The sequence below is a fragment of the Moschus berezovskii genome, chromosome 6 (genome assembly GCF_049115385.1).
Source record: "Moschus berezovskii isolate FMDL1 chromosome 6, NW_MosBer_1.0, whole genome shotgun sequence".
In the NCBI taxonomy this organism is placed as follows: Eukaryota; Metazoa; Chordata; class Mammalia; order Artiodactyla; family Moschidae; genus Moschus; species Moschus berezovskii.
In genome coordinates, this window is record NC_142465.1 from 39,549,887 (window position 1) to 39,562,675 (window position 12,789).

The 12,789-nt window shown below is 41.4% G+C and overlaps 1 protein-coding gene across 1 annotated transcript in view; it reads left to right on the plus strand.

Annotated features, from left to right (window-relative positions):
* The first annotated feature begins 4,077 nt into the window (after positions 1-4,077).
* DBX2 (developing brain homeobox 2) overlaps positions 4,078-12,789 on the plus strand; it is a 40,564-nt gene continuing 31,852 nt past the window's right edge. The window contains exon 1 of the mRNA XM_055396551.1: positions 4,078-4,659. Coding sequence (XP_055252526.1) covers positions 4,260-4,659 — 400 coding nt within the window. The 5' untranslated portion in view covers positions 4,078-4,259. The remainder of the gene's footprint in view (positions 4,660-12,789) is intronic.

The window sequence follows — 12,789 nt, forward strand, 5'->3', positions numbered from 1 at the left end:
AGAGTTGCTGCCATTGAACTCTAAAATTAGCTCAACTTCTTGGCACTGAAAACACATTAGGAAACACAATGGCTATATAGTTCTCACGGTCTGATAACACTAAGCACACTGGCTCCTTACGAGAGATAAGACTTCCTCAGACTCTACATTCACAGGTACCGTATAGAGAGCTCTCAAATTCTCTTTCTTTCCATCATCACTGCCACAAACCCAGCCCAAACTCTTGACTGAATTACTTTCATCATCTTGTCTCCAATCACAGTCTCCTCCAACTCTTAGCATAGCCTCCATATCACAGAAGTGGTCTTTTTAAATGCAAATAGGAGATCACATCTCATTGCTTTTTAAAAACATACAATGTTCTGTTTTAGGTATACAGACATAATGATTTGATATAGGGATATACTGCAAAATTATTACCATGATAACTTTAGTTAACATCTATCATCACACATAGTTATTTTTTTTTCCTTATGCACACCTCATTAATGACAAAGTCCAAAATCCTGAGTGCTGCATACAAGACACAATCTGGCCCCAGCCTACATCTCCAGTGTAATGACAACATAGGTCTTACTTTTCCCTATGAACTCTCTGCCCTCGTCGCAACCTTCTTTAATAGATAATTCACAGTCACTATTTTACACAAGGCTATCCCATAGGTTTTACCCATCTGAACTTGAAGGCATTCAAGTTCTTTTTTTTTGGACCAGATTTCAGCATAGGCCAAGGTGGTTCTTTAAGGAATGACAGCTCTGTTGCAAAAAGGCTGAGACTCAGTGCATTGTCAATTATTAGGGTGTTTTTTTTTTTTTTTTCTCCATAAGTATCAGTAGCTTTTAATAGCTACTTGGGCTTCCCTGGTGGCTCAGATGGTAAAGAATCCACCTTTGATGCTGGAGACCTGGGTTAGATCCCTGGGTTGGGAAGAACCCCTGGAGGTGGGTGTGGCAACCCACTCCTGTATTCTTGCCTGGAATATCCCTATGGATGGAACCTGGCGGGCTACAGTCCATGGGGTCACAAAGAGTCAGACACAACTGAGCGACTAAGCACAATAGCTACTTAAGCAAATTAAGGAATATAGAGCCATTCCCATAACCTCATGACCACCACATGTGAAAGCAAGAGTCAGACTGAATTCTACGACACACTTAAACATTTATGTGCAGGCAGGTACAGAGACAGTCACATAATATGTTTTGGAAGCTCAGTGATGCCAGCTCCTGACCCTTTCAATTTCACATTCTTTAAGAGAGATTTGCTTGAGGAAATGTGACAGTGTTCTAGTCCTGGGATGCTGCTAATCCTAGCTGGGTTTGGGCAATACATTCTCTAAGTTAGTTGCTAAAGACAAGACTGGTTCAGTATTATGCCTTAAACTCCATTCTGGAGGTTACAGGCTTTCATGTAAAGGTGTAAAGGATTCCTTCCACATCTTAAACACTACTTATTGATCTCCTGAAAAATAATTTGTGATGTCCATTGTACTAATTTAAAAAAGTCCGGTGTTAATTGAAGATAAACATAAATGTTGGGAAAGGCAGTCTTTCATCCCCTACTTGGCTGCATAACAATGGGCCTGGGGCCTGGAGTACTTCTTTCCCAGGAGAGAAAGAGCCCACTCAGCTGGGCTCATCGCCTCTCTTGGCTCCATCAAACAGCCCCATCTCTTTTTAACCTTCAGCCTCTTGTCTGTAGCACCTCTTTTTTTCTCATCATATAGACATAGTCATCTCTTCTTTTAACCCATGACTGTCTTTAGCTTTTCCCCCATGCTTCTTCCATCTCTACTTTCCTATTTTCTATGGACCCTCAATAATCCACAAACAAGGTTTCCACTTCTCTTTGCTCTCCATGAAAAGCCTCTTGCACAAGTCACTCAGAAACAAGTCATTTTTTTGGTGTGAAGCAAAGAGTTCAAGTTTACAGAGTTGCATATTAACTAAAGTAGGTGAGGATTTGCTGTGGAAATCAACTCTTTAAATTTTAAAGGTATTACACAATAAAGATGGATTTTTTGCTTAGTAAAAGAATCCACCTACCAATGCAGGAGATGCTGGTTCAATCCTTGAGTCAGGAAGATCCCCTGGATGAGGAAATGGCAACCTACTCCAGTATTCTTGCCTGGAGAATCCCACAGACATAGAAGCCTGGTGGGCTACCATCCAAGGGATCGCAAAGAGTCAGACACAACTGAGCACACTAGCACACATGCTAGGTTTGTCATAGCTTTCCTTCCAAGGAGCAAGCGTCTTTTAATTTTATGGCTTCAGTCACTGTCTGCAGTGATTCTGGAGCCCAAGAAAATTTGTCACTGCTTCCACTTTTCCCCCTTCTGTTTGCCATGAAGGCATGCGACCAGATGCCATGATCTTAGTCTTTTTTTTAATGTTGAGTTTCAAGCCAGCTTTAATGTATTAAACACTGGATAAATGGTGGCTATGATATGGGAATGGTGGTGATGATGTAATCTCTCTATTCCTTGCTAATTTCAAAGGTTACTGCTTCACACCCTATTTCCAATCACTGTTCACTTTAAAGACTCAAAGTGGGGGAGACTTCTGGAAGTTTTCTCACACTTTTCCCTCCAAATTTCAAGCCCTTTTTCAGATGTTATTTCTTTTTCTGCCTCACTAGGCTGTGGATTATTAATACAAAGCAAGGACCAGATCTTTTCTTCTCTATATATTCCCAGGACCACCACTAGACCTCAATATACATGAAATGCTGTGTAAACGTGTGCTAACTCAGTCTTAAGTGAATGAATATTAGTAACATGAACCAGGCCTTCCAGTAATTTCTCTCTTATTTGGCAACATGTGGGGGTGTGGGCCTTTAAAAATCTTTGGACATACCAAGTATAAATGAAATACAAATCAACCAGGTGAATTTTCAAGAAGAAATCTATGTAACAAACCTGGCCAACATTTTAGGGACAAAACTATTCTTAGGGTAAAAAGTAAAACAACACATGTGACCCCAAACTTTGAAGACATCCTTTAAAAACCACCTTCTAAATAAATGCATCTAAATTTGCACAGGAGAGAGGCAGTGGGAAGTATGAATTAACAAAAGTCACAGTTTGAACTTACTATTATCAAGGTAAGACAGTTTCCAAAATGAAGTTGCCTTGTGTTTAACTAGAACATTTAAAGACACGCAAGCTTTTTTCATCTGTCCAGTCTCTATTTAGCAGACTGTTAATAAATTGAAAAATACCCACATTTCTAGGGGGGAAAAAAAAAGAGTTGCTGTAATCCTAAGGAATTCAGAGTTCTCACCCTGGTCTCTCTGAAGAGTCCCTGGCCACCTTTGCTTTGGTGGTGGCTTTCTTCCTGGAATTTGGACTCAAGCACCTGTTATTTGCCATTTAATCAACTCCAACTAAGATCCCCTTTGCTAAATCAAAATTTATTAGATCACTTCTCCTAAAGTGACTCCTAAATAAAATCTTACCAAAAAAGTGTCTGGAAATGAATTGCTGGAAACAGAAATTTTGTAACGGTCTTCCAAAAAAACTCATTTCCTTTCCTCTTAAAAACAAACAGGAGCCACATTTCATACACAAACAACGCATTCTTTAAAAGGTGCCTTTTCATCTGCACAAGTCTCAGTAACACATGTGACTTTCTCCGATGATTACACCCCTCCAGGACACTAGTGACTCCCATTCACTTCCCTAGTGGCCCCGCAGTGACGGTAACCCCGGAGAGCCAGGGGTCGTCCAACAGGTGGTCCGCCGAGCGCTCTCCAAATGCGAGCGCCGCCCGCGCGCTGTGCCCGGCTCCAAGCTCCCCCGGGCTGCGCAGGCTCCCGGACGGAGGCCGGGATCCTCTCGCCGCCGCACCCCTCCTCCTCCCGCTCCGCATCCCCTCCCCTCGCCAAAGCTCGGACTCTCGGGTTGCCCTTATTGTTGGCCGCGTCTGTCACTTTGTGGGCTGGGTGACACGAATGGATGGGTTGGACACACCTTCCAGCCTACTAGAAAAAAAAAAAAGTCCGGATCTGCAGAGACAGCGGGAGGGACTCCCCCGGCGCCCTCGGAGCCTACGCCGCGGCCCGGGGAAAGGCACAGCTCCCCGTCCCACATTCACTCCTCCCCGCCTTTAAAAAAAACAACGCTCAGCGCAAATAAATAATATCGTTCCCAGCCCGCCAGGGTCCTCGGTGTCCTCGCCTCCTCTGCCGGCTGAGCGCGTCCCAGCGCGGCGGGAGGCGGCGGCGGGAGGCGAGCGCGCAGAGGCCCGGCGCGCACCATGCTCCCCAGCGCCGTGGCGGCCCACGCCGGCGCCTACTGGGACGTGGTGGCTTCCTCCTCGCTCCTGAACTTCCCCGCGGCGCCGGGCTTTGGCAACCTGGGCAAGAGTTTCCTGATCGAGAACTTGCTGCGGGCTGGGGGCGCCCCGCCGCTCGGACCACCACCGCCCCAGCACCACGGCTCGGCAGCGGCTCTCGGCGCGGGCGCGCAGGTCCGGCCCCTGCCGGCCAGCCCGGTTCCCCTCAAGTTGTGCCCCGCGGCGGAGCCAGTCAGCCCCGGCGCGGCGCCCTACGGCACACGGTGGGCGTTTCAAGTGCTCAGCCCCTCGGCGGACGGCGCCCGGCTGCCAGGCCGCGCTCCGGGGGACCCGGACTGTGCCTTCCAGCCACCAGCCGCAGGTGAGCCCCTTCTCCCCTCCCCAGCCGCGCGCTGCGCCTCCCGGGCCCACCAGCCCCAGTGCTCAGCAATCCGCCCGGGCTTCGAGCTTCCGAGGGCATCTCGAGCTTCAGTGGAGATGCGGCCTCGGGAGTGAGGAGGGTGCCACCGCTAATCGTGATGTTCCTCCCCATCCCACCCCACCAGCTTCCTCTTCTCCCCTTCTTTCTACAAGTGGTAGGGCTACGTTGAATTTCAGGCCTTTCTGTAGAAATCCTGAAGTCACCTCGGGCCTTAGCCGAAAGCGCAGCCCCGCTCCCGAGATCTCTGGGCTCGCTGGACCAATTTCACTGGGTTTCCAAAATTCAGCGTCTCTACCCGCCCGCTTCTGTCTCGGAGGCCGAGAGATACCCGCTCCCTGGACAGTTCTTGGCTTGAAGAGCCTCGCGCTCCCGCTTTGGGTACTTGTGGCTCTCAAACCTTAGCGTCGGTCGGGGAGGTTGGAGAACACGCGCAAAGATCTTTGGAAAAAGAGTTGCGCCAAGTTTTGACTTCTCCACTCTTACATTTTGGATCGCTAAGGCGCAAGGAAATCGACGCCGGCTTTTTCTTCGGGCTGAGCTAGAACAGTTGAATTGGCACCTGGAGTAGAAAGTGCACCAAATAAATGATAATTTACCCTCAAAGGGGTGGTTTTGGTTTGCTTGTTTTAATTCCCGCATAAAACCGAAGTGTTGTGACTGGGAAGAGAATGCGGACAGTTTAATCCTACGTTAGCTAAAACTTATGGAGGGGCTGCTGAAGTTGGCCTTGAGAAGGGGAAAAGCGTCTTAGTGACTCAAAAGCTGAGATCCAGTCGGATTAATTTTTTTTTTTTTTTGGCTGCGTCCTTCAGTTCAGTTCAGTTCAGTTAGATGATCTTAATTCATTCTTTTAATCCCGATGGGTTTGTCCAGAATGACTAATCGACGCTTTTTCAGCAGATTTCATTGTCCCAGCAAACTGCCGGATCAAATTTATTGCTAATGACTTTATAGAATTGAACATGTTTAGAACCTGTCCTGGTCTTTCAGTTTGAAATGGTTACTAACAGAATGGAACAAATATGATTATATGAGCACCGGTCTCATTCACACAGTGTAAAACCTAAATTCTAAGCAGCCTTTTTGCACCCTGAGAGAGGAACAAATACAGTTAAAGGCAAAGTTTATGTGCCTTGGAAATCTGGGCCACTGTTTCCTTTTTGAAGTATTCGGAAAATTAGAAACGTATATAACAGGTCCATTTAGACAAGCACTAGTAAATAATGTCTCATAAAAGTAACATTTTCAAGAAAATTTAGTGATTTCTGTGGTTTTTGATGGCTTGGCATTGTGTTCATAGAAATTACTTTTCAAGGATTCTTAAGTTGCTCTTGATCATGATTGGCTACTCCAAAAAGCTAATTTCAACCTTTGCAGATTTTACAGGTTAGATTTAAGTAAACCGAATGCAAATCAAATGCGGATATTTCAATAACTCTGAAAAATTATTTTGTATACCTATTCATTTCATTCAGAATATTGCAATTATTCAGTAAAGGGTCTAACTACATTCTTTTTATTTTCAAGAACATATTCATTCTGTACACTTATTAAAACATCAAAATGCAAAAATGCTTTTTGGAATAATTGAGAATATGAGAATTTAAATTTCACTTTGAAGTATTTTAATATAGCTTTAGGCCCATATATCTCCTAATATTTTATTCAGTCCTTATTGAAGATTTGATGCTTTCTGAGGTTAATTTTTATTTGAAAAAATAACTTTTTATTTTAAAAAATCATTCTTGTAAAGACTGCATTTAATTTTTGAAACTCGAAAAATATCTTAAGAAGAAAATTAAAACCTTGTAAATTTGTGCCCACGAATATGCTTAAAAACATTTTTTAATAACTTGACAGAGAATACAGTTTTGTGAGCACTGCTCCAGTTTTGTCCTGCCAAATGATAGATCCTTGTCCTGGCAAATGTTGTGGGAATTCTTTTGTACTGTGTAGAATTATGAAGTTGTAATGAATGCTGACAATATTCTCTATCACCTGAAAATTAGATGAGGGTGAAATAGTGATTGATGTTCTGTAAAGAGTAGAAAGGAGATTTAGGAAAGCTACAGGTTTTTAGAACGATAACAATATTTCTTTCTGAAACATCAGTGAACAACCAGTTCTGATCTTCTGTGCGTTAACTTAGTGTGGATCAGCGAATATGACTTTTAATGATTTCAGTGTATTGATTACCCTTTTTTTCCCTCAACCTTAATTTGTTGAGTGCACCAGTCTAAATATTGAGTAAGAAAGCCTCAGAGTTGTTTTTAAGTGCATTGGTGAAAGACAGCACCATTTAACTAGGGGATTTATGCCACTGCATGTATTTCTGCTTCATTATTTCTGTTACCCACTATTAATTATACCATATAGTTCATTCATTCAGCAAATGCTTACTGACTGTCTCCCATGTGTCCAGACTTTGTTCCAGGCCATTGGGATAATCAGGGAACAAAACAGATGACCGTCTCTGCCACTGTGGAGCTTACAGTCCATGTTCTGTCCTACTTTATGGTTTACCAAGCATTTTCATAATTGTTAGCTGTCTTAATCCTCATAATAGGCCAATTTTTTCTACAATGATTATTCCACTTGCTAACTTTGTTTTTGTCTGAAGTATCAATTTACAAACCTGTGATCTTGTGAAAAACAAAAATATTGCCCCAAATTCTGTGATCTTGTGAAAGAGAAAACTATTGCCCCAAATATTCCTTACACTGGTTTTCCACTGAATAGGAAAAAACTAATGAGGGCTTATGGGGTAACCAATTACATGTATCTTCATAATAAATCAGATTGGGATGTTATATCTGAGCCCATAGGAAATTGGTCTTTCCCTTCATCTCGTTATGTGTCTGAACAATGGTGGCAGTTAAACAGTAACACAGATTTACAGATTATGAATGGAATTTTGCTGTCCATGCTTCATTCCTAAAAACTGGCAAGTCTTTAAGTATTCAGAGTCAAAAAAAAAAGGAACACTCCATAGCTATATATTGTCAAGGTGTATATACAGAGTAGTTTAAAAACTTTAAAAATCAGAGCACATTCTCCAAGATTTGAGAGGGGCATGTTTAGTGTGATAACAGGTAGTGGGTAGATTCACCTCCAGACATTGTAGGTGAAAAAGAGAATCTTGGATGTCATAGTGTATTGGTAGGAATCAGGTTTGTCAAGTAAATCCTAATAATCATCAGAGATCCTTCCCCAGAAGTTCGTTAATGTCATCATTTGGTGGCTATTGTACTGGATTCAGATATCCATGCTTTTGTATATTAAAGAAGGTCTTGAAAATGTAAAAATCTGAACAATTTAAATTTCTTTTAGTTATGCAACCTGTTTTCTTCAAAGTGGAACAAATAGCCTTGCTTTTCAGTGACATTTGTTATTTTAAACATTTTAGATAATGTTTGAAATAAAGATAATTTCCTGAATGTAATTTAGTGATTATTAAATCTACTTCTTGTGCTGCATATAAAAGGATTAGAAAGCAATTTTTTATTCTGAAGAGTTGAGTTAAACTGTCCTTTTTTAAAAAGTAATTTTGTCCAGTAGGTTGTACCATATAGTAGTACAGGCATGGAATCAGATCCGTCTTATTTTTTCTGGTACCCTGTTAAGTTTCTTATTACTATTAATACCTCATGTGACTCTGATTTTCTTGTCCACCTCACAGTCCCAGCTATAATTTATGTATTAATCTTGACTCTGTCTTAAACTACCCAAACTTGTATATTGTGTCCCAACTGGTAGTTTTTTCCATTTTCACTGAGATATAGTGAAAGTGTGACATAAAATAGCTTCTCTTATGCATTAGGCACTTTGGGGAGGGATGAGAAAATGGAGCATCTTGTGTTCTAGGTGGGGATTCCAGTCCAGCTGAACATTTTTGTGGTCGAATTTATGAAGCTAGAGTTTGTTATTTATTTTAGCTAATGCTATGCTCTAGCTGTATTTTGGCAAATTAAAATGACAGAATCTTGACTGTTGATAATGCTGACCCAGAACCAAGATAATGGGGGATCCAGAAGAGGATAATGATGGAGCCTGTGCTAGTAGCTCCTTGCTCAGACCATCACCCTAAAACATCCTTTGGTGGAATTGAAGATAATACCCAACAATATTCTTATTACACTTGTATTTTTAAAATAAGCTACTTAACATATCTTTGGATTTATATTAACATATTAATAACTTTTGCATAGTTTATAAGGGATCAACTCTGAACAAATTGCTATATGGTCCCAAACTTCATAAACTTCTGCAGGTTCAGGAAGGTTTTGCAGTGAAGAGGACCAGTTGTACTAATAGTCTTTTTACTTCCAGTTTTGGATTGAGAAAACCACACTGCCTCTATGTCTTGAGTTGGAATTACAAAATGGTAGCAATTTATGTGCATCTTATTTACCTCTGACATTAGCATCTGTCCCTCTCCCAGTCACTAAAATATGCTTCTCTACTTTGATTTAACAGCATGAAATCTCAATCTGTCCACATGCATTGAAACTTTATTATTGAGGTTTAATAATAAAATGGGAGTAAATCCAGGAGGCAAGTAGGAACATTTTAGAATTTTCCCTTAACCTCTTACTCACGTTAGAGATTTGAGGATTATTTTAAGAGGCACAGTGGTTTGAATGCCCAGAAAATTGGGTATGGATTTAAGCAGAAGTAATCGCTGATCGCCGAAGAATTGATGCTTTTGAACTGTGGTGTTGGAGAAGACTCTTGAGAGTCCCTTGTACTGCAAGGAGATCCAACCAGTCCATTCTAAAGGAGATCAATCCCGGGTGTTCATTGGAGGGACTGATGCTAAAGCTGAAACTCCAGTACTTTGGCCACCTCATGCGACGAGTTGACTCACTGGAAAAAACTCTGATGCTGGGAAAGGTTGGGGGAGGGAGGAGAAGGGGACGACCGAGAATGAGATGGCTGGATGGCATCACCGACTCTGTGGACATGAGTTTGAGTGAACTCCGGGAGTTGGTGATGGACAGGGAGGCCTGGTGTGCTGTGATTCATGGGGTCGCGGAGAGTCGGATACGACTGAGCGACTGAACTGAACGGAACTGAATCGGAGGATCTGGAGAGTTCAGTCATCAGGGTGCCAAAGGATGCCAAATGTTGTCATATGTTGTAGATGTGTGACACCATATGTTCTGGACAGTTTAAAGGAATTGTTAACCGTGATTTTAACTATGTTTGTTTACCATCAGTGTGGCTCAGATACTGAACCCAACACTGTACATTAGAGTCTGGTGTATTGCTCTTGGAGTGTGCCACCTCCTTCCTCTCCTTGTGCTCAGCAGAAATAGTCTCTTTTTGGTGTAAGAAAACATCTCATGGTCATTGGACAGTGATAGAAATGGTAGCAACTCGAAAGTAAGGGAACCAATATAGGTAATAGCTACATTGGTAAAATACTTTGAGCTATGAAAGTTTTTACAGAAGCAAAAATGTTATCGTCTTTCAAATATTTAAACAAAGTGTTCTTATGTTAGAATTGGGAAGTAAATGCCTTATTTACTCTTTAACCTACTTTCTGCCATCCTATTTCCTTTGTTGATATCATCCATAACTTTTGAATCTATCTTATTCTATCTTTTGGGGAGATTTGATTTGTGGTTCTTAAAAACAGTATTTGTCCACTTAATCATGGGCTAACAGAGCCTCCAAATAAAGTTTTTGTTTTTTTTAATCTTATTACTGTGATTTTTTTTCCACAGTGAAGGTACATAATTTTTAAGTTAGTTAAAGAACTTTGTTTTCATTCAAATACACCTGGAGTCTGTCAGAAACAAAAAGGCAAATTGTAAAAAGCAACAGTATGAGTTCTATGTAGGAATGCTTGTTAGAATTTCTCCTTCTTTAAGACTTCATTAGATCATGCTTCCATTTTACACTCTCTTAGTAAAAAATTGGATTTTTGCCTTAACGTCTAATATGCTTACCAGACCCTTGTATATTTTATTCCAAAATATTTTTATTTTACTTTCAGTAATGTTTCCACTTTTAATGAAATCTCTCCCTTTCATTCCTTTTAGCCTCCAGTCAGGACCTGATTTGGCAATGCTGAGTGATTCATCACTTTTATATAAAGTTACCATAACTGATTTTATTTTTAATAGCATTATTCATTTTGTCAGCCAGCTATTAGTTGGGACTATTTCAGGGGCACACTCTTTTTGTGAGTTATATGAACAGTAAATTTAAGGCACTAAAATTCTCTCTGAAGTCAGATCAAAAAGTCTGTATAAGTTTTTAAAATTTTGTTTCAGAATCAAAGCATCTGGGAAAAGGAAAGGGAAAAAAAATCAGGTCTTTTTTCTATATATTGCTAAAATATTTAATTGCCTTCTTGTTTTTAAATATTCCAAAGACGAACTAGGTTGTTCCCTTTTCTTTCACATATTCAGGCACCGTGCATGCCATAGCAACCTTGTTTTTAATAATTCTGTGGCCATCAGAAATAGCATGTACAATATATACATGTCTAACAGTCCTCTTCTTGCTTGGAGAATCCTGTGGACAGAGGAGCCTGGCAGGCTGCAGTCTATGGAGTCGCAAGAGTTGGATACGACTAAGCACACACAGCACAGCAGTCCTCTGGAGAGAGCTCAAAATTTCTTGTTCCTTAGAAATTTAAATCTCTAATACTTTAAAAATTAAATTATATGAAGAAAATAGCTATTCTTCGAGAAGATTTATGTACGTTAAAAGGGAATAAAAACCATGATGGCTGGTGAATTTTCTTTTTTTTTAAGTTTTATTTATTTGGCCCCACTGGGTCTTTGTTGCTGCACGTGGCCTTTCTGGAGTTGTGGTGAGCGGGGGCTACTCTCTAGTTGCAGTGCGCAGGCTTCTCATTGTGGAGCATGTGGACTCTAGGGCTTGTGGGCGCAGTAGTTGTGGCGCACAGGCTTGTTTGCTCCAGGGCATGTGGGATCTTCGGGGACCAGGGATCGCACCTGTGTTCCCTGCATTGGCAGGGGAATCTTAACCACTAGACCACCAGCAAAGCCCTGGTGAATTTTTTGATAAACTAACCTAGGACTAGATTGAATTTAGGTGTGTTGAACCTGTGCTGTGCTTAGTCACTCAGTCGTGTCTGACTCTCTGCAACCACATAAACTATATCTCACCAGGCTCTTCTGACAATGGGGATTCTCCAGGCAAGAATACTGGAGTGGGTTACCATGCCCTCCTCCAGGGGATTGTCCCAACCCAGAGATTAAACCCAGGTCTCCTGAATTGCAGGCGGATTCTTTACCAGCTGAGCTACCAGGGAAGCCCATGTTGAACCTACTCTAGGGTTATACTGGGTCTGAAACCAAAAGACAGTCTGATCCTTCAAAGCAGGAAAAGAGTCATTTCTGTTTGCTTATTTCTATAGGTACTTTTGCATTACAAATTGAACAGATGCAGCAGAAACCACATGACCTGCAAAGCCTAATGTATTTACTCTCTGGCCTTTTATAGTAAAAGTTTGCCAAAACTTTCTCCAAAGCAAAAAGGCATATTGAGTCAATTTTAAAATAATATATAGTTTTCTGAGCTGGCTTTAGCAGCATTTCTTTAATTTTAAAACCTAGATTCAAATCAAGATCTTTAAATGACTGATTATATAATCCTAAGCAATTCGTGTAACTGCTTTGAGCCTCATTTCAAAATGAACACAGGTGATAGGCTCACCATGGGACTTTCAGCCGCACATCTCAAAAGCCTGTTGGTACCATACAGGGAAAGATGTAAAAGACAGAGTTCCACAATTCCGCCATAAACAAAATGCATACTGGTTAAAGGGATATTGCTGTGTAGGAAACTGTCTCAAAACTTAGAGGAACAATTGATTATTTTTGCTTATTGTTTGTTGGGCTGTCTAGGCTCAGCTGGGTGGTTCTCACTTGGAATCTCATGTCAATTAGAAGTCAGCTGCAGTCATCTGCGGGCTCAGCGGAGCTGGATGTACAAGATGGGTGTCCATGGACTCACACGGCAGACAAGGATGCTGGCTGTTTATGGGGTGCTCAACTGTAAGCTATTCTAGCATCCTTTGATAATTGCAGT